Source organism: Thunnus albacares, chromosome 13 (genome assembly GCF_914725855.1).
Source record: "Thunnus albacares chromosome 13, fThuAlb1.1, whole genome shotgun sequence".
NCBI lineage: Eukaryota > Metazoa > Chordata > Actinopteri > Scombriformes > Scombridae > Thunnus > Thunnus albacares.
This window is the reverse complement of record NC_058118.1, coordinates 32,227,990-32,250,991: the sequence shown is the minus strand read 5'-3', so window position 1 is coordinate 32,250,991 and position 23,002 is coordinate 32,227,990. Positions and strand designations below refer to the sequence as shown.

Genomic DNA, 23,002 nt, shown 5'->3' with positions numbered 1-23,002 from the left:
TGCTAATTATGAGATTCTGATTCTTATTATCTAATATTAGCTAGTTATAGCCATTGTTAATACCAAGCTTTTACATGTTAATTAGCATTATTACTAGCTGGTTATTATCAAATATTACCCACTATTACCTTGTTATTACCCAGCTGGAAGGTAAAGTGCTGCCACAAATCCTTCCAGCAGACACCAACAAAACTGCTTCTACGGTTCAACCTCAGTTTAGTCTCACTGGTGAAGTTTCTTACTGGATTTAAACCAGTTCATTTGTTAAATCTTTATGGTTTTAATTGATACGTTTGTCAGTTGATACATATATATGTGGTTGTTGAGAAATAATAATCAATCTGTCCGTTCTGAACAGACACGTTTTGAACGGGCTCTGCACTAGTTCTAATAAAAAAAGAACTGTTAACTATTATTAGTCTTCATTTCTTAAACTGTGCTGGTGTGTTTTTGTATTTCAGGATTGTATTGATTAGTTTTTATGTTGAATGTGTTTCTTTATGTTTCTTTGTCTTTTAACATCTTGGGACCATGTTGGAAATACGTGTTTTCACTGTAACATGTTATCACTTGGATTTCTGTTTTGTGTCTGTAATCCATAAATAAATAAATCATATCACAAACATAACTTTGCTCCAACAAATGTTTCTATATACAGGTGAGAGTGTTGAAGGTTACAGCATTTATAAATGACTTTAAATTAGATGAGAAATCATCCAAAACAAAGAAAACTGTTTTCTCTGCACTTTATTGTTGTAACAAAGACTTTTTCTTTTAACCTTCAGTTGGTTTTTAAATAAATAAGATAAATCAAGATAAAATAACTTCATTTATTATTTATTTTCATATTTCAAACCAGGCAGCAGGTGTTTGCTGCTTCTTCTTTCTGTACTCGAGGCCATTTTCAGGAAGGTTTCCCCAAACTGAGCGTGTGCAGAAGTTTTCCTGTCTGTTGAACAAGTTGAGCTTTTAGCTTTGATTGTAAATGAAACTTCAGTCAGAAAGTTTTACAGCTGCAGGAGTTTAACAGTCTGCTGATGTTCAGAACAGATTCTGTGGGCAGAGAAAGAAAACTAGTATCTAGTGGGACTCTACTGAGAGAGGAGACAAATGTCATATTTCCATCATGTTTTCCATTGTGTGGTTTTATTCCAGCCCATTAACAAGCATCAGGAGGGCAAAATATTAGGAACACTTTTCAATATAACACAGTCCAGTACAGCAGCCCCACTACCACCTCAATAATAAATATAAAATACAATTATCACCTTTCTGACAACGTCAACAACAACTGAGAATGTAGAAGCTTTGTAAATGTAGAATTGATGGCAGAGCTGTTGTGTTGGATCGCATCAGACTGCACAGGTGTTCCTAATAAAGTGATCTCCAGTCATTGTACATTTAGAGTCTGGAGGGTTGTGAGGTCACAGGTCACGTTAGAAAAAGCCTTCAGGACTGGAACATGGGCTGTGTGGGAGTCGGTCCTGATGAGATGTGATATATCAGAGTTGAGGCTAACATTAGCAGCTCTGGAAGGTTTACCTGAGATCAGCTGCTCGTCATCTTGTAAAAGTGAAACATGTTGAAAATACAAACAGTTAAGTATCAGTCTGATAATTCAGCAGTTTTTCTGTATGAAGTGTCTGAATGGTTTTTGGGTTGTGAGGAATTTAATGAGATTATTCAGTTTGATTTCAGTGTTCGTTCACTTGACATGTTAAGAGTGTCGAGTCATTACTGGTGTAAATATAACGAGAATTAAATGAAGCTGCAACTTAAAGCAGCTTCTGTCTGTTTGTCTCCATCTAGCAGCAGAAACCTGAATCACAGTCTGGTGATTTAAACATCACAGCTCAAATAACAATAATAATAATAATACTAATAATAATAATAATAATAATAATAATCAACAGATGTCGACAGTCTGATCTTCTCTGGTCACAGAACTGAACTGGGATCAGCGAGCAGAAACTGGTTTGATGGTCTGAGACCACGTTCAGGCTCACAGGCTGTTAGAGGTCTGTTATATATTCTGGAGTCAGTCAGTCCCAGTTAGAGATGTGGCGGGAAACCTTTTTACAATAAACTGTGGTGAAACATTGTTTCTGACTGTGATTATTGTTGTTTTCAGAGACACTGTGAACACAGAGCAGCTGTTCTGTCTTCATCAGCAGTTTGATTCTGTTCAGACACGACGAAGCAGCTTTCTGCTGCTCACAGGCAGAATAACCAGAGAAGCAGGTCAGATCAGTCCAGATCCAACATCTCTGCTCAGGACTTTCTATATTAACCTGAGCTGCCAACACACTGAAGAGCAGCAGCTTACAGGTCTGAATGTTCTCTGCTGCTGTTTGTTACTGATGTGCCTTTTATAAATGAATTGAACTGTTAACACTTCATACAAAGTTCAACACTCCAGTATTTGAATTAGTTAAATAAGCTCCGACCTTCAAATCCATCCATTTCATCAGGAAAAATTCATGAATTTCAGACTATGAATGTGTTTCTATAAGAAACTCTGAGCTGCATTTAAAGTGATTTCCAGTCAACAAGCTGCTTTTCTTTACTGTTTAAACTGTATTTAATCAACTGTTTTCAACGCTGCAACACACAGAATAATATTCAGTCAATAAAACACAAGCTGATCTTTGTGTCATTTATCTGTGTTTTAGCACTAATAGCAGGATTTCAGGAACTTGAATGATTATCATGATAATACTGTTAATCATGATATTTTGACCTGTGATAGTCATAGTGTGATATCAGCACATCCTCAGTCCAAGTCCTGCTTTAAAGGTAAGTAATACAATTTTAAAATCAGCTGTAAAATGTAAATGAAACCAGTGAAATGATGCTGACGGCTGAAACGTGTTTTCTGAAGACATTAAAACAGAAACACAGTTTTAAAAAGTCCAGGTTCAGGTTTGGATTTGAGGTTTAATTTAGAGACAATAAGTAAAAGTTCTTCTCTGTGGCGTCGATAACAAACTGTCTGAGTGTTCGGAGCCTCCAAACAACAACAAAATGTTATCAGGAGTAAAAAATGAAGCGATTACATCAATAAAACACACAGTTAGTTCAAAAATGTAAAAATATCAATCTGTATACTTTTTCTTTTAACCTTCAATTCATTTTTAAATAAATATAAATAAAGATAATAATATTTACATAAAGATAATTCAAGATAAAATAACTTGAGATGCTTTATTTCATTTGTTATAAATGATTAAATGTTTGTGAAATATGGAATAATTAGAAGAGTAAACCAAATGAAGTTTTAATTGAAAAGTATAAAACTTTATATTTCTTTTTACTCTACTAAGAAGTTTTGACTGTTTTTCAGGTTTCAGGTCTCTGTAGTTTAAAGTGATTTATATATAATATATATAATATAATATATATAAAGTATAAATACAGTATAAACTGTATATGACAACATTTCAGAAAAAATCAAACTTTGTCTCCTCCAGGCTGTGAAAACAAAAAGACAATAAAGACTAAATCTATTGAGAAAGAAAAGTGAATATAAATCTATTGTAGATGTGTGACACATGTTTTTAAACTAAGGGGTCAGTGTTTGTTATCAACTGGATGTGATGTCATGTCGTTGTCATTTTGGGCATACATGTTGGTGAAGAGATCCTGCTCCTAGTTCAGGGTTGCCAACTCTCACGCTTCACGCTGCCCAAACTATTCTCACACCAAAACATCGCCACAGCAACAGAGATGAACAGTCACAGTCTTTTTGCTAAAGAGTGATGCTTAAACTACGCGGATTATTTTTGTACAGTTATACACAGGGCTGTAACGGAGACTAAACGCACATAAACGCCGTTTAACCACCTCCTAAACTCTGAAACAGCGTTTACACAGAAAGCTGTTAAAGGCTCAGAGCGGCTTTCTACCGCAGCTTCTGTTGTATCTTCTGGGAGCGCTCGTTTTGTTTTCGGGTTTGAACTTTGTATCCTTGTATGAGACACGGAGACAGCTGTTACTGTTAACGAGGGGTGACCAACAATCCACCGCCCGCTCCTGCTGCGCGGGTCTTTTAATCAAACAAACCCTCCGTGCTGAAGCCAGCAGGCAGACGAATGAATCAGAGTTCAGAGGATCATATATGACATTAACTGACGCGCAGCATCAAATAATAATGTCAGAAAAAGCAGCACAAAGTAAGAAGCTAGAAAAACTCTTCAGCAAAAAGTGGAGCTAAAGTTCTTTTAAATTGACATCAGTGATTTAAGCGTCCAGTTTATCTATCTGTTGCTGCTTTAGCCTGACTGTTACTTTACAGTAACGTTAATGTTAATGTAACGTTAGCTTGATAGTTTAGATAGATGGGCTGATGATGCATCCCCGCTGTGTGTTTTGTCCACAATGTCTGTAATTAACATCATACAAGTTAAAGTTCTGCTTCATGCTCACTCCGATTTTGAAAGGAAGGCTTTTTATATTTTCAGAGTGAGTGAAGGAATCAGGAGAGAGGAGACAGAAGTGAGGAAGAGTTGCAGGATGTAATAATGTTGAAAGGAAAACAAGCAGAAAGTAAAGAACTTTCAAAAAGACTGAAAGAAAAAGTTTAAGGATGAAAGAGAAACACAGAGGCCACGCAGGCGTCATCTGATAGACACCAACACATTCAAAGCAGGAAAACTGGTGAGGAAATTACAGCTGTATCTAGATGAATTACTGTTCTGGTAAATATTTTAAAGGCACAATCTGTTATTGGAATGTAGAGACATCCCACTAACACAAGTCAAAGAACAAGATTGAAACCTGCTATAAAATGACTTTTCATTCAGGCTGAATGAAATGATTGGACGGGATTATTACAGGCCTGCAACCGTCACACATACTGGATTTTCATTTGATTTATTGATGGCTGTCGGGATGTACAGAGAATTTCAACAACTATAACAAAAATGCTTCTAAAATACATTAGATACCCTAGCTTTAAGGTAAGCCTATAATTCAGATTGTATTGGCTGCGTTACATATTGTATGTCGTGATATGACAAATTAGTTGGCAGATTTACTTCATCTAAGTGTCCTGCCATGAAAAAAATAGTGAAGAACACTGATGTACATATTTGGCTGAGTGACTGTGTGTGTGTGTAAACCCTTGTTATTGCCTTTTAACTTGTGAACATTCAAATAAACGTTGTAGTTTTGATATCGGGAACAACACATCTTTGACTTTCATTAGTGAATGAACCTGTGTGCCCTTTATTGGATTAGTGTTTGTCTACTACTGTGGTGTAGTCAGGCTGTATCCTTAAATCTGAGACCTCCCGCTCCCACCACATGTGTAAACTGCATACTGTTTTACACCCTGATGGTCAACTGAGTCCAAATACGTGCACGTGATTAAGTGTGTGCACGTAGTCCTGATTAAGCCCATGGCATCAAAATCTCCCTCCAGCAGGGACCCAAAGTTGGCAACCCTGTCCTAGTGTAACCGGTGGTTTCTAGCGTTGTGTTATAAGGAAGAGGCTCAGACCAGGGTGTCTTTGGAGGCGACCGTTTATTCCGGCAACTGACGACAGAAGTAAACAAAAGAAATCCTCCCGTCAATTGTGATGCTAACTCAGGCTCCTGCACAAATTAAATAACACAGAAATGTGTTAGCATACTGCACAAGAAGTCCAAGCTAATAAACAAACTTACACTCGTAATTCAAAGGAAGTGCACGACGTCGCTTACCTCTCCCATGAAGTACAACAACAAAAGGGGAGAGGTAAAGGCGAGGGACATCATTTATGGGGGGGGGGGGGCACCCACAATAGTGAACGTAGGGGTACAATGAACTGAGTCTTAAATGTTCCACCTGTTGACCCTGGAGGAATAGCACGTCAGGATTGAACTATTTACAGATTTTGTGTAATTCTAATACATATGCTGCACAGTTGACCCTGTTACACTAGTCTGGTTGAACTTTTGAACCTGTTTCTATCTGAGGGCTGCTTGCTGACCTCTGAGGTTAGCTAGAGATATGTTTGTCTTAACCCGACTGTTTTAGAGACTGTGTGGATCATGAGGTACCTAGACAAGCTAAAGTTGAAGGATGTCCATGTTTGAAGGTATTGATCGACCGTGAGGTCTGTTAGATCGTATGACTATTGTGACGACTCCTCCGCTCCACTCGCTGCTCCTGTGTTTTGGTTTGTTTGTTTGTTTCAGGGCGGAGGATCGTCATTGACTTCATGAGCCACACCTGGGCCCGGTGTGGTCTGGCGTATAAAGCATGGCCTTCCACGGAGCTTCCTGCTCTCTTCTCCTCGCCACTTCCTCTCCCAGCGCGGCGCGGCACGGCTGTTTGTCTTTTGTTGCTGACACACACACACACACACACACACACACACACATCCATACATGCCTACACTACTGATTACTGACTTCCACATTTTTCCGTTTTCATTTGTTATTTTTGTGAATAAATATACAGAGCTGCCTGAAAGTTTGTGAATGCTTTAGAATTTTCTGTATTTCTGCATAAATATGACCTAAAACGTGATCAGATATTTACACAAGTCCTAAAACTAGATAAAGTGAACCCAATTAAACACATGAGAAAAAAAATGTTTTCATCTTTTTCTTTCAATGTCACATAATTTTTTTGTGAGGCAACAGTATGTGAACCTCAAGGATTATCATTTCATTTGAAGGGGAAATTAGAGTCGGGTGTTTCAATCAATGGGATGACAATCCAGTGTGAGTCTGGGAGGCCCTGCCTTATTTAAAGAAGAGAAATCTGGGTCTTCACTGTCAAACTCTGAGCTTCACAACACAGGTTTGTGGAAGTGTGTCATGGCTCAAACAAAGGAGATTTCTGAGGAGCTTAGAAGAAGAGTTGTTGATGCTCACCAGGCTGGAAAGGGTTACAAAACCATTTCTAAAGAGTTTGGACTCCACCAGCCGACTGTCAGGCAGATCGTGTATAAATTGAAGACATCCAACACCACTGTTACCCTCCCCAAGAGTGGTAAACCAACAAAGATCACACCAAGAGCAGGTGTGTAATAGTCCAGGAGGCCATAAGGGACCCCAGGGTAACGTCTAGGAAACTAAAGGTCTCTCTTGCAGTGGCTACAGTCGATGTTAATGAGTCCACCATCAGGAGAACATTGAACATCAATGGTGTTCATGGCAGAGTTGCAAGGAGAAACCCACTACTCTCCAAACAGAACATTGCTGCCATCTACGGTTCACTCAAGACCACGTGGAGCCAGAAGGTGATTGGAACAATGTTCTGTGGATGGATGAGACCAAAATCAAACTTTTCGGCTTGAATGAGAAGCGTTATGTTTGGTGATTAGCAAACACTGCATTCCAGCATAAGAACCTGAACCCATCTGTGAAACATGGTGGTGGTAGTATCATGGTTTGGGCTGCTTTGCTGCCTCTGAACCAGGACAGCTTGCAATCATTGATGGAGCTCTGAGTTCTGAGTCTTACCAGCAAATTCTGCAGGAAAATGTCAAGATATCCGTCTGTGAACTGAAGCTCAACAGAAAGTGAGTCATACAGTAAGACAACAACCCTAAACACACCAGTCGTTCTACCAAAGAATAGTTAAAACAGAAGAAAGATAATGTTTTGGAACAGCTGAGTCAAAGTCCTGACCTTAATCCTAAAGAAATGCTGTGGAAGGACCTGAAGCAGGCAGTTCATGGTGAGAAGCCCACCAACATCCCTGAGTTGAGACTGTTCTGTGAGGAGGAACGAGCTAAAATTCCTCCAAGCTGATGTGCAGAGCTGATAAACAGTTACTGGAAACGTTTGGTTGAAGTTATTGCTGCAAAAGGGGGTCACACCAGTTACTGAAAGCAAGGCTTCACATACTTTTGCCTCCCACACATATGTTAGATTGGATAATTTTCCTCAATAAATAAATGAAAAAGATGAAAAAAATGTTTTTTTTTGTCCTATTTGTTTAATTGGGTTCACTTTATCTAGTTTTAGGACTTGTGTAAATATCTGATCATGTTTTAGGTCATATTTATGCAGAAATACAGAAAATTCTAAAGCGTTCACAAACTTTCAAGCAGTTCTGTACTCGGCCTAACTGGTAAAACTCGTCTGGTCTCCTATGTTTGTCGCAGCCTGTGACACTAAACTTGTTTGTCAGAAGGTGTAACAGTTTGTGGAAGTGTCCATTTAGGGACCAGACTGTTTTTAGCTTTGCTTCTGGAGAGGTATAAAGCTGTCTAGTTTAGGTTAACAATCTTTAGGGAAAGGGCCGGCTGAACAACATGCTTTCTCTCCAAAAATACAAGATGATTGTATTTTTGTTTGTGTTTGAACATTTGTATAATTGTTACTGATGGTGTGATGGATTGTACAGCGTCTACAACTGCTTCAACTAGTGACAATGTTTAATGCTTTCTTTATGTCTCTGTGCCTCTTTCCAATGAGGAAAATTTCCACTATCTGATAAGGATTTATACAGTCTGTCAATGTTTGACTTTAGCTGTTCCAAGTTCTTTATTCCAAAGGTCAGCACTGTGCTGGGATCATATTTCTTTACAGTCACTTCTGGTTAAAGATGAATTCAGAGTTGAGACTGTTTGTGAAGCAACTGACATTTGAAATCTTCCTGCTGTGAGTTACATGTTTGTTCTTCCTACGTTTGGTTTCCTGGTTGAAGCTGCTGATTAATTTCACCTTCACTCATCAGCTTGATGAAAATGATTTTCAGCATCTAAAGGTAACGTAAGCAACAGGTTTCATCATGTTTGTGTCAGCGGGGGTTAAAATGATGTGACACCAGTAGAGATGGTGCTAGTAGTGATTTATTATGTTGCTTTGTTGAATACTGGTGGAAGGTTTGAAACCTCGTTAATCCTCTTTGACTCTAATTAGCTTTGCTAACAAGATGCTGTTTAGACAACAGAAACATCAGAGGAAACTCTGGAAAAGCTTCATTAGTCAAAATTCAGCCTGTTGACACACTAAGTGACCAGAAAAATAGAAACACCTGAATAATACAATGAAATACAACAGTGATGCAATAAGTGTTAAGTTTTGTTGAGGTTCATTGGTTCTGTGGTTGTTGTTTTGGACTTAATTACTTTGAAAGATGTTTCCGATATTTAGTCGAGCTCATTTTCATATATAGAGGAGAGAAACTTATTACAAACACCTGGACAATATAAGACAATCCAGTACAGTTGTTAAACAGGCCAGCAACACTTGGACTATTCTGCCCCCCCCCCTCTCAGAGTGGTATGTTCCATCTCTGCAGCTCATGAACATGTTCAGGACAGTTTTTATTTTCAAGGATTTAAGACAATTAAGGTCAAAATTGTGTGTTACTGTCTTTGGTTTGGACTGTTGTGTGCGTCCATCACATTGTGAATAATCTGAGTCAAATATTAATGTAGTTACACGTATATTCATCCTTTCCTACAATAAATATTTTATTAATTCTATTTATTATTTGTAATCAATTATAGTTATATTATAATTGTTTTGTTGGCTGCTACTGCTGGTCGTGTTAATTAGGATCAATCAGATCAAATGAGTGTCTGCAGTGTCAGCAGCTTCCTGTGCTGAGCCTTTACTAAATATTACTGCATTCATCCTGCATTTTTCCATCATTTCTCAGTGGAAATCTTGTTGTATTGTTGAGTTAACATTTAATCAAGAATCAGACTAGTAGTTTCCACCAGTTAATGTGAATATCTGTTAATCATTAACCTGATATAATGAGCAGGTTTAATGGTCATGTAAGGACACGCAGACACACCTGTATCATAAAACCTGTTGACTCACCTTTAACGTTATAAAGTTTTATCAACTGGAACTTTTGGACTATTTATGATCTGATCAGTCACATCAGAGGTGGTCTGTGATTTCCAGGAAGCCAAGTGTGTGAGAGAAGCTGCTGTTCTCTTTCTTTTAACTGTTCTTCTGTCCTCACTAAGTGTTTAGTTACACAACACACTTCCAGTAAAGGCTGAAGACAGCAGTTTGTCTTTGGAGCTTTAATGGAGGAAAAATGTGAAAACAGCATCGAACAAATCCAATAATATTATAAATCAGAAAAATATGAGATACAATAAACAAGAGTGATAACAAAGGTGTTTGTCAGTAGTTAATATAGTAGACAGATACAAGATTAAAAGTAAAAAGATCAAAATACATAACAGTTAACCCAACAGTAAAAATGACTCAGAGGGTTTTATTAGCAGCTCATTAGCCTCAGACAGCTCGTATGCTGCTAGCTTGGAAAGCATCTATGATGGAAAGAGAATCTACAGATGATGCAGCAACAAGAACATTTAGAGGGAGAATAAAAGATGCCTGTCAGTGTTTGCTCTGCTCAGTTTGAATGAAATGCTGGATGTTAGCATGTCAGTTAAACTAGCTGCTATAGAACTGTGTCAGCGTGGGTCGCTGCTAACACACAACACCCGACTGAGACCATGTGCTGGCTGAAGAATAGTGACATCACAAACCCAACAAATGACCTTCAATCAGCTTGTTTCAACAACTGTTGTATTTGACTGCAGTTGAGTTTCCTCCATCACTGCGTGTATTTCACAGCATCAGAGACAATAATGCAGGTCTTAATGAATGTTACCCCTGTGCCACACATTGTTCCACGTCTGCACTATTTTAACACTAATTCCAACAGTCAACCTTTCATTGTCTGTTGTTACTCTGAAAAATTACCTGCATATAACATGTAATATGTGCATCAATAATAATAAATGAGACTCAAATAAATACACAGCTGACACTGAGTGTTAAAGGCTCAATGTATGATGCTGCTGCTTTTCATAAATGAATGAAATAGATTATTAATAATATGCTGTTTAGTTGTGTTTAATGTTGAGCAGTAAAAGTCAACCATGTTTTAATAGATGTTCTGCAGTGAATTTATTGTTCATCAAACAGTAAAATGTGCTGCAGTTATATTAGGAACACTGTCACTAGCTAGCAAGTCAACAACAGCTCACCAACCTGACAGATACACATTTTATCAGCTTTCAACACGTCACTAACTGCACTTAAACACAGTCATGTGATTATGTTCTGACAGTTTGACATCAAATGAACTCAAACGGTTTCAAACAGTCTTGAGTTTGTTTGTGTAAAACATTTTATTCATTGTCAGAGAAGTTTAGTGTCAGTATGAAGGGTCGCCCCATTCAGTCACCTTTAAACTGGTGCATGTTTTAATAACCAGTATCATGCTGGTAGTGAGGGAGACTTTGTTTCACAGGTGGTATGGTTAGTGATTAACAGCTAATAAAAGTCATTAAATAATATTCTCTGGAATCTTTCTAAACTATATCACAGACAAACTGTTGAAAACATCTTTTCATTGATGATATTCAGTATTTTAACCAAGCTAAGAGCTGCAGCAATAGAAACTAAAGTTTATGTTGCTGCCAAACCTTCATTCAGTATCTTTATACTATATCAATATAAAATCAATGTCACATTATATAAACTACAAAGTGAATCACTGTCATCAAAACACAGTAAACTCTGTTTGTGGAATAATGACGGAGTTTAAACTACAATGTGATGCCTCATCACAGGAAGATCTTTGTTCTGCTGTACAGAACTGCATTTAGTGTTGAGTCAGACAGATTGTTCTCTCTTATTCTGCATGTTTTAATCTTTACTGTACATGATGATGATGATAATGATGATGATGATGCTCCATTAATTCAACCATAAATCATGGAAACGTCTGTACTTTGATCCTTATAATCTAACACTGATTGACAGACAACATTCCCACAAGATCAAATAGAATATAACACAGCTGTAGCAACTATAACAGAACCATAAATAAAGATGAATGTAAATAAAAATATGATGCGTTGATGCTCTGAAATACAAACATTCATGTGATCTTGTGGCTCCTTCTAATCTCCTCGGGGATAAAAGAGAGAGAACACGTTTAGTGTCTGACAAACTTCACAAGTTTTGTCTCCACTGATATTTGTGAAAATTGTTGCATCAGTATCTTTATGTATATTCACTAAATCATCAGTTGAAATACATGTCAGGCCTCTAAGTGTGATATGCTGCTTAACTGTTATTAATCAATAAAGTGTCATTCAGTACAATCTCTAATTAAAACAGCAAGAAGTACAAATGACTCCATAGAAAACCAGAGTCCTCAGACTGATGATGAAGGAGAATCAGCAGCAGTTTCTCTCTCTGTGTTTCCTCTGCAGGTGAAGCTACAAAGACTCTGTGACTGGATGTGGATCTGAATTCACCTGGTGAGTATTTTTATTTCTTCTGCCACACAGCTGACTCCACCAGCAGCTCATCTCCATTAAATGTGCTCTATAGTGGTAAATGAAAAGCCAACAGAGAACTGGAACCTTCTGAAAGTAAAACATTAAACATTAAACCTCAGTGGAAATGAAGAATAATGTCTTACTTTGCTGCCATCTGGTGGTTGAATCAAGAATGACGCCGTTGTAACTGCAGTGCTGGTGTGATGTGCAGCTTGTTGTAATGAATGAGCTTGTTGTTGTGTTTGTGTGAAGGTGTTTCTCTGCTATGGATCAGTGTGAGGACAGAGAGGAGGGAGTCCCTCCCTCTAAAAGGCGAAGGCGGAGGGAACATGACAGCCAGACCAAAGCTCAGAGGTGAGATGAGGATCTCTAACTGTCCATCACTGTTCTCCACTCACATCACTCCACCATCATTATTCACACTCAGAGCTCTGTGTGTGTTGTGTTGAAGAACAGAGAAGCAGCACAGACCAGACTCTGCTGGACCTGGACCTGGACCTGGACCCAGCTGTGTGTCCATGAAGAGTGACCGGTCCATGGGGAAACCTATATGGTTTAAACCTGGACAACCTGCTGATGGAAGGTCAGAATGTAAAGCTGCAAAGACTGAACAGACTTTTCATTTCTATCCAACATGCACATTTATCAGAGCTGTTGTTGTTTCAGGATCCAGCAGCAGAGACCAGACTGTCCTGGACCTGAACCCAGCTGTGTGTCCTTTAAGAGCGACCGGTCGAAGGAGGATTTCGTTACTTTTAAAGGAGGACGTCCATCTGCTGATCAGATGTAAGCTGTAACTGACAGTAAACGTCGGGTTATGCTAGAAAAGAACTGGTTTGTACGACGTGTTGTCCGACCACGTCAGTGAAAAGCCGGCCGTCATAGAGAGGGAGGAGATGTGATAATCATTTAAATATGGAGATAACAGATCACATGTTCAGACAGTCTCTCCTGGAAGACATTCATGGTGTTGCACTCGCTTGTTCATATGAAAAGTGACATGATATGATTTATTTATACATTACAGACATAAAAAACATGTTAAAGTGAAAACACTTATTTCCAACATGGACCCAAGATGTTAAAAGACAAAACACAAGACATACAACATAAAACTGAATCACCACAAATTAAATAAAATAATAAACGCCCACATCAAAACACGAAGTACAACAAAGACAATTTGATGGCTGAAGTAAAAATGGAATTGCAGATTTCATTATAAACCTGTGACCATGTTCCATAAATAAGTCCTGACCTGACTTCTATAAGCTCCTCTCATTTTTAACAGCGGGATGTGTAACAGGAGGCTGTTCCACAACACGGCAGCAGCTTAAAAAAAGGAACTTCTGGCTACATTATTCACTGGAGGGACTTTAAATGAACACACACTGGCCCTGGTGTTATAGCCATGCTGAGTATGTTCCATTGTTATCTGTGAAGTATTGAGGAGCAAACCCATTGATAATGTTGAACATATGATGCAGCTTCTGTTGTTCTACTCTGAGCTGTACTGGCAGCAGTCCTACACTTCTGAATTCATCACCAACATGAGTTAAACAGGATACATTTAATAAATACTGAATAATATTATTTTGCATCACCTGCAGTTTGTTCCTAAATTTAGATGTCAAACCACTGAACCAATCAGAACAGGCAGAATCAAACTGATGCTGTACCAATGAGGACATGAGAAGTTTCTCAACAGAAAAGTCAAAAAGAGTCTTAGTCTGTGAAACAGGAACTGAAGTTTGCTGCCACTCTTAGATAATATTTTATCAACAACAGATTCACAGGACAATGACTGGTCCAACATTATTCCTAAATATGAGACAAAATATTATAAAATTTCAGTTCCATTACAAAAGATTTTCAGTGTATTTGTTCTTGACAACGTCTTTGTTCCAAACAGGATTGACTGGGTTTTACCCAAATGTATTGAAAGCTTGTTATCTATGAGCCACTCTCTCACACTTTCTGATTCATTACTAAGAGTTGTGAATTTCACTGACATCATTCCCAGATAGCAGTAATGCAGAATCATCAGCATACAGCAGCAGCTTGCATGTCACAGCAGCTGTCGTATCATTTATATACATAAGAAATAAAAGAGGCCCTAAAATAGAACCGTGCAGCACCACACATGTAATATCCTGAGGTTCTGATAGAACCACTTCAACATCACAGACTTGAGTTCTTCCTGTAATGTAAGAAATAAACCATTTTACAGCAGTATGTCCAAACACCATGCACTGTAACTTTGACAACGGTATAGAATGATTCACTGTGTCAAAAGCTTTCTGCTAGTCAGCATAATTTCCTCCATCAAGGTTTTGTCTAATAAAATCAAACAAATGAATAAGACAGGTGCCAGTAGAGTCTGCTGCTGTAAAGCCAGACTGAAGCTCATACAACATATTGTATCTGACTAAATACTCCTCAACCTGCTCAAACACAAGACGTCCAAAAACCTCAGACATGACACCTGCCGACTTTCTCACTTTCTCACCTAAATGTCATTTTCATACTGGGAGCTGCCCAGTTCAACCAGTCTGATACAAGCAGACACTGAGCAGCTCCACTGGAGCAGCTGGAGGTTGTAGCTGCCTTGCTCCAGGGCACTTCAGCAGTGTACAGTGAGGGAGGGAGAGCTGTATGGAGGGTTGTTCAGAGCTGTTGAGACTAAACCAAACTGACTGATGAAGCAAAACACTGAGCTGAAAGCTACAAACACACTGAGCTGTTGATTCTCAGTGGGATCAGCAGGACTAGTAAAGCTTTACCACTACAGGGAGTCATCTGATTCTCTGTTCACATCCAAATATCACTTGATGGACCTTTAGCTTGTGTTTGTCTCTGTGTGGACAGACATAATGTGAGCTCATTCTTCATGATTCCTCCACAGAGTGGACCAGGAGAGCTCAGAGGTTCCCAGTGGTCAGTCTGCCCAGCAGCATCAAACACACCTAGACTCCATATTTATGGTCTGTACATGTACAACAACTACTTTTACATCTATTGTGTTCACAGTCATCTCCATGCTGCACTTTGTAGACCAGTGGATTGTCAGTCTGTCCAACATGGATCTGATGTTTGCTTCATAATTTCAGTTTGATTGTGTCATTCATATAGTATTCTGTTCCAGCTGCTGGAGGAGAACATCTTCACCTTTGTGAAGAATGAGCTGAAGAAGATGCAGAAGGTTCTGAGTCCAGATTATCAAGAATGCTTAGAGAGTCAGAAGGAGGATGAGGAGGTGTTGGATGGTGAGGAGGAAGAGCAGAGGAGGAGCAGCAGAGAGGCATTTCTGAAGATCACACTGCACTTCCTGTGGAGAATGAAGCAGGAGGAGCTGGCTGACCGTCTGCAGAGCAGTAAGAGGATTTCTATAAAGATTTAACATGATGGATAAATGAGACATTTACTGATATCTCAACAGATGGAGGAAAATATGTTTTATTCACTCATTCTTTGAGGGAATGAAACGTTTAAATATTTGCTTCATACTTCATTCATTGATCCTGTTTCCTGTGTGTTCATTCAGGAACTCCTGCTGGCAAGTGTCAATGTAAACTCAAGTCTAACCTGAAGAAGAGGTTCCAGTGTGTGTTTGAGGGGATTGCTAAAGCAGGAAACCCAACCCTTCTGAATCAGATCTACACAGAGCTCTACATCACAGAGGGAGGGACTGCAGAGGTCAATGATGAACATGAGGTCAGACAGATTGAAACAGCAACCAGGAAAACAGACAGACCAGAAACAACCATCAGACAAGAAGACATCTTTAAAGCCTCACCTGGAAGAGATGAACCAATCAGAACAGTGATGACAAAAGGAGTGGCTGGCATTGGGAAAACAGTCTTAACACAGAAGTTCACTCTGGACTGGGCTGAAGACAAAGCCAACCAGGACATACAGTTTACATTTCCATTCACTTTCAGAGAGCTGAATGTGCTGAAAGAGAAAAAGTACAGCTTGGTGGAACTTGTTCATCACTTCTTTACTGAAACCAAAGAAGCAGGAATCTGCAGGTTTGAAGAGTTCCAGGTTGTGTTCATCTTTGACGGTCTGGATGAGTGTCGACTTCCTCTGGACTTCCACAACAATAAGATCCTGACTGATGTTACAAAGTCCACCTCAGTGGATGTGCTGCTGACAAACCTCATCAGGGGGAAACTGCTTCCCTCTGCTCGCCTTTGGATAACCACACGACCTGCAGCAGCCAATCAGATCCCTCCTTGGTGTGTTGACATGGTAACAGAGGTCAGAGGGTTCACTGACCCACAGAAGGAGCAGTACTTCAAGAAGAGATTCAGAGATGAGGAGCAGGCCAGCACCATCATCTCCCACATCAAGACATCACGAAGCCTCCACATCATGTGCCACATCCCAGTCTTCTGCTGGATCACTGCTACAGTTCTGGAGGATCTGTTGAAAAGCAGAGAGGGAGGAGAGCTGCCCAAGACCCTGACTGAGATGTACATCCACTTCCTGGTGGTTCAGTCCAAGCTGAAGAATGTCAAGTATGATGGAGGAGCTGAGACAGATCCACACTGGAGTCCAGAGAGCAGGAAGATGATCGAGTCTCTGGGGAAACTGGCTTTTGAGCAGCTGCAGAAAGGCAACCTGATCTTCTATGAATCAGACCTGACAGAGTGTGGCATCGATATCAGAGCAGCGTCAGTGTACTCAGGAGTGTTCACACAGATCTTTAAAGAGGAGAGAGGGCTGTACCAGGACAAGGTGTTCTGCTTCGTCCATCTGAGCGTTCAGGAGTTTCTGGCTGCTCTTCATGTCCATCTGACATTCATCAACTCTGGAGTCAATCTGCTGGCAGGAGACAGAACAACATCCCAGAAGTCTGAAACAAGAGAAGAAGAATCTGCAGAGACATGTTTCTACCAGAGTGCTGTGGATGAGGCCTTAAAGAGTCCAAATGGACACCTGGACTTGTTCCTCCGCTTCCTCATGGGTCTTTCACTGCAGACCAATCAGACTCTCCTACGAGGTCTGCTGACACAGACAGGCAGTAGCTCACTGACCAGTCAGGAAACAGTCAAGTACATCAAGAAGAAGTTCAGTGAGGATCTGTCTACAGAGAGAAGCATCAATCTGTTCCACTGTCTGAATGAACTTAATGATCATTCTTTAGTGGAGGGGATCCAACAGTCCCTGAGATCAGGAAGTCTCTCCACAGATAAACTGTCTCCTGCTCAGTGGTCAGCTCTGGTCTTCATCTTACTGTCATCAGAAAAAGATCTGGACGTGTTTGACCTGAAGAAATACTCTGCTTCAGAGGAGGCTCTTCTGAGGCTGCTGCCAGTGGTCAAAGCCTCCAACAAAGCTCTGTAAGTGCACAGAGAGTTATTTATTGATTGATTTATTGATTTATTGAAAAGATATAAAGAAGATATTATAAAGAAATATATTCAAGATGGGAGAAAAATACGTTTTTAAGTATTTTTCCACATTTGTTTTCCAGACTAAGTGGTTGTAACCTCTCAGAGAGAAGCTGTGCAGCTCTGTCCTCAGTTCTCAGCTCCCAGTCCTCCAGTCTGAAAGGGCTAGACATGAGTAACAACAACCTGCAGAGTTCAGGAGTGAAGCAGCTGTCTGCTGGACTGGAGAGTCCACACTGTGCACTGGAAACTCTCAGGTCAGAATTCATCAACCTGCACAACTGATCACCATTTAAACTGTGATTTATATGACTTGATAAACACTTGGACATTTTCTCTACCCAAATTACTTCCAGACCAGTTGTATATTTAGACCCTGTGAGTAACTTTCTATTTCTATATTTTCATTTGTTTTTTTCTGTCTCCTGAAATACCAGAGAGGAGTTTTAGATTCAAAAACTGAATGAAGAACTGTGTAATTGGCCCAAAGTAACACACATACAGACAGTAATTCAGTTAACAGTGTTTTGGTAACAGTTATAGTTTCTTTTAATTTCAGAGCAGTACCTGTGCTGGGAAGATAGTGATTTTTAGGCACAATGGTGATATGACAGTGCACCCCAGCTGTTATGTGGTTAACTACCATTTAATTCTTCTTTTGTTTCATACAACTTTTAAACTCTGGATGATTCCTGAAACTGTATGAAGTGTAGTCAGTGAGTATGAGTGAAGGAGTCAGAAATGTTTTCTTACTGTTCCACAACCTTCAGTCCTTATATGCCACATTAGTTGGGATTCCTGTTCTGTATTCAACTGTGAGCATCTGATACAGAGTCATTTACCTCTGTGACATGTTGGAGGTTTGATCTTCTTACAAACTGTAGTCATATCTGTCACCTGCAGCTCTTCATCTTAGCAGCTCATTGTGGCTGCTTCCTCTTTCACTATTCTTTATTTAGACCTATTTTAAGCAGTGATGAGTTAGCAGACGCTAACATCATGTTGACTAAGGTTACAGAAAGCTGGAACTGCCTCACAATACAAACCTTACTGTGGTTGGCCATTTGAATTTAGAAGTAGTGAATGGAAGTATTAAGTTTAACTCTAAAGATTACAGAAACATATTGGTGATAATAGTAATAAACACACTACCTTCCAGTCTTGCAATGATCTTAGATCATGTGACATGTATGTTGTTTTGTGTGTCTGCAGTCTGTCAGGATGTCTGATCACAGAGGAAGGCTGTGCTTCTCTGACCTCAGCCCTGAGCTCCAACCCCTCCCATTTGAGAGAGCTAGATCTGAGCTACAATCATCCAGGAGCCTCGGGAGAGAAGCTGCTGTCTGCTGGCCTGGAGGATCCACACTGGAGACTGGACACTCTCAGGTATGGATAGACAGGTGGACTCTCTCAGGTATGGACCAACTCAGTCTCACAGCAATTCATGAAATAGTCATGTAATTTAATCTATTCGTGTACATTGACACGATTTTTCCATTTATTTCGTGACAGTCAGCACGACTTTCAAACTAATGTATTTCAGGTGGAAGTAGGTTTTGTTCCTGCAGCAGGTTTTTTTCTGTCAGTTGGGACTCGGGAGCTCAGAGGCTGTATTGTTTGTTCTCATATGCTATTCATTTTTAAACTATAACTGCTACATCACTCAACATTTAATCAAAAGATTTTATCCTTGTTTTTATTTTTTTACTCTAATATTACCAGTCTGGTGGTACCGGGGTATTTTCCTCACTGTCGATTTTAATATCTTTAACATTTCTCAACACTAAACAAGAAGGTGTCCTTGATAACTCAACAATATGAAAGGTTATGACCATCCGTTTTAATTATTTCAGCTTTGATTGTGAGAAATCAAGTTTTCTTGTCAGTTTTGGACGATAGTGGAAGCAGTTCCGTTAGCCTACCCATGATCCTCAGCGACCGTTACTATGGTGACGATGCCAGCTAAAGCCGTGACATAAATTATATTCAGTATAACATTATACAGTACTGAAGATTGGTGGTTACAATCAGGAACAACATACTGTACTGTACATTGAAATGTAAAGAATATATTTGAATTTGATTAAATTATTATTATAATTTGTGAGCCAACGGGCTATCTATAGGAAGGTGCGAATTTTGTGACAATGAGTATATACATATACATATATATTCTTGATCAAAGAATTCATACATTTAGACACACACACACACACATATGTATATATATATATATATATATATATATATATATATATATATATATATATATATATATAATCAGAGGAGGCTGGTCCATAGAGGCAGAGGAGGTTGCTCATCTTCTATTTTTGAGAGGCAATAGGGAGATCAAAATATAAAAAGAATACTTGGTTGAAATAAACCATTACCAAATTTCATTATCATTTATGAAATATCTCTTCGTTGGAAGAAATCCATGATTGAAATTCTGATTAAAATGCTTCAACAGTGACACCTGCAGAGCAGGAGGAGAAAGAGCAGTGTGTGTGAGATGGTGGTGGGGAGCAGTGGGGGGGGAGTGGGGGGCAGAGGAGGACGGACTCCTGCTGTCCTCCTCAGGGCGGATCTCTTACATCAATTTAAAGTACTTCATTTTTTTTCATGCTAATCTAAGATTGGCCAAGACACGTAAAATGATGTTCCAAGGGAGGACGTCCTCCCTAACCAATCAACAACCAGAATACAATATTGACATCACTTTGGTCCAATGATAGTTTCCAGATTTCATCTTCAGTTCTCTACAACTGTAACGTACATGAGTGTGACGAACTGATAAGAGAAGAAGAGCAGTAAGATATAGATAAATTGATAGAGTAGCATATTAGAAAATAAATTATAACTTGCAAATTACAAACTATATTTTTAAACACATCAGTAAAACATTACATCTCATTTAGGCCCTTTCAACAACCAAATTACCCTCAGCGGGACTACGGTGACGTGCTGCTGCTCTAAAGTGAACTCCTCCCAACAACAAGAGAAAGTTAACAACATCATTTAAATGAAACAACCAGGAGAGTTAGCTTGTTTGTCATTGTTGCTAATGATATCAGACTGGTTAACCAGCAGCCACAAAGTTCTGTTAACTAACAAACAAGATGACCAACAGCCACAAATGGATGTTATGACATGAATACTTCATCTCCATGATAGAAAGAAGAAGACATCAGATAACGTGAGTCAGATACAGCTTCTCTCTCTCTGTCTCTTTGGTTGCTAATTTCATCTCTGATGGTTAAATGTCTCTGTGTGGCTGTTGTGTGAATTTATCTCCTTAACCAGAATGCAGCAGAGATCATATAATGTGTTGTAGGTAGTTTGCTTGTTGAAGTTACAGTGAGCTGTCTGGACTCACTCATTCATGTGGAATTGATCCAGTTTTTAATTGAGTGGTTGTTCAGTCACCTGTTGATGTTGTGTGATTAGTGAATGAGTGTGCAGGAGGTCTGGCTGCTTGTTGTGACAGTTTCTTCATTGTTGGTTTTTAAGCTGAGTTGTATATTGAGTAATAAGCTTAAAGTAACTAGAATAACAAGTGTTAACATGTCAGCTTTGTAGACTATATTTTATATGTGATGCACATGGATCAGAGTGTGTAAGTCATGTATTTGATACATGCATTAATACTTTCTGATGTGAACCTACACTTTTAGATCTGTGAATGTTTTTAGTGTTCAGTCTTTCTAGTATTCAGCACTGATCTGTTCCTGTATCACATTATAAGCTTTGTGGTACTTTATATATTTCTGTATACTAAGAAAATACACAGGAAACACGTGTAAATCATGTGATATGTTGTCTGTTTCTGATGAGAACATAAATCTGTTGTCACAATAGAACAATACTATAAATTTGAATTTAACTTTGTTGGTAAAATGACACATTGTGAACCACTGCACGGCTAAAATGAGCTCTTCTTTGTTTAGAAACAATATGTATATGCTAAATGTATTTAAAGAAGCAGCCTTTTCAACACTCAGGGGTTTTTGTTTTTGAAAGCAAATAGTTTTATTGGCATATAAAACTGTCCCCCACCCCTCTGATTTCATCAGCTGGGGAACAATGATATAGTTTGATGTGGTTTGTTGTGAGATTCCATGTTGGTTTTTCTCCTGTCCTCCCCAATATTTTGAGTCACCAGCCGCCACTGATATAACTATATATATATTATATATGTTCAGATGCAGCGCTAGAGTAAATCAATAGGACGGGCATTTGATTTTCATGAGGGGGCACAATGCATTGTATAATTGTTTAACCTGTTATCAAACAAGTTGAACACAGCTTTGGACGGAGGATACACAGACCCCCGGTCCTTGTGAAAGAAAACTGAATAGTAGGTTATCATTTTATAAATCTTTTGTTTATATGTTGCAAATGTTGTTAAACTAAGAGGTCAGTGGTTGTTGTCAACTGAATGTGATGTAATGTCATTGTCATTTTGGTATACATGCTGGTGAAGAAATCCTGCTCCTAGTCTAGTTGAACTCTTGAACTTGTTTCTATCTGAGGGCTGCTTGCTGACCTCTGGGGTTAGCTAGAGATATCTTTGTCTTAAGCCTGCTGTTTTAGAGACTGTGTGGATCATGAGGTATCTAGACAAGCTAAAGTTGAAGGATGTCCATGTTTGAAGTTATTGATTGACCATGAGGTCTCTGTGAGATCGTATGACCATACTTGTTTGTAAGAAGGTGTAACAGTTTGTGGAAGTGTCTATTAGGGACCAGACTGTTTTAGCTTTCATTCTGGAGAGGTATAAAGCTGTCTGGTTTGGGTTCACAATCTTTAGAGAAAGGGCCAGCTGAACAACATGCTTTCTCTCCAAAAATACAAGATGATTGTATTTTTGTTTGTGTTTGGACATTTGTATAATTGTTACTGATGGTGTGATGGATTGTACAGCGTCTACAACTGCGTCAACAAGTAACAATGTTTAATGCTTTCTTTCTGTGTGGTTCTTGAGCAACGATAAAACATTTCCACAACATCCTCCCGCCAGTTAAAAAGGAACAAATTTAGTCTTTGCAAACAGAAATGATGTCTGTGTTAATTTGCATATAGAGCGAGGAAGTGAGATCCGAATAACAAGTGGTCACTCAAGACGGATGTTAATACCAGGTGTAAACAGACGTACTTGGAGCTGTCCACTTGTGATCGGATCACCTGAGACGGATGTTAATACCAGGTGTAAACAGACGTACTTGGAGCTGTCCACTTGTGATCGGATCACCTGAGACGGATGTTAATACCAGGTGTAAACAGGGACTAAGATGCAAGGAAAAGAAGCAAGTGAGGGAAACGTGGATGCAATTT

General features: G+C 39.1%; 2 protein-coding genes and 1 long non-coding RNA gene across 3 annotated transcripts in view; 2 read left to right on the top strand and 1 right to left on the bottom strand.

Moving 5' to 3' along the window:
- Positions 1 to 23,002, top strand: part of LOC122995113 (NLR family CARD domain-containing protein 3-like) — a 381,835-nt gene that overhangs the window by 113,647 nt on the left and 245,186 nt on the right. The window lies entirely within an intron of this gene.
- On the bottom strand, positions 2,171 to 13,230 carry LOC122995159. Its single transcript, XR_006406741.1, has 3 exons — positions 13,023 to 13,230; positions 7,171 to 7,172; positions 2,171 to 2,181 (listed from the first exon to the last, which is right to left on the bottom strand). It is a non-coding gene; the product is annotated as an uncharacterized LOC122995159 (long non-coding RNA).
- LOC122995747 (NLR family CARD domain-containing protein 3-like) overlaps positions 14,090 to 23,002 on the top strand; it is a 55,244-nt gene continuing 46,331 nt past the window's right edge. The window contains exons 1-5 of the mRNA XM_044371109.1: positions 14,090 to 15,253; positions 15,415 to 15,643; positions 15,814 to 17,617; positions 17,752 to 17,925; positions 18,881 to 19,054. Of these exons, the coding sequence (XP_044227044.1) occupies positions 15,251 to 15,253; positions 15,415 to 15,643; positions 15,814 to 17,617; positions 17,752 to 17,925; positions 18,881 to 19,054 (2,384 nt within the window). The 5' untranslated portion in view covers positions 14,090 to 15,250. The remainder of the gene's footprint in view (positions 15,254 to 15,414; positions 15,644 to 15,813; positions 17,618 to 17,751; positions 17,926 to 18,880; positions 19,055 to 23,002) is intronic.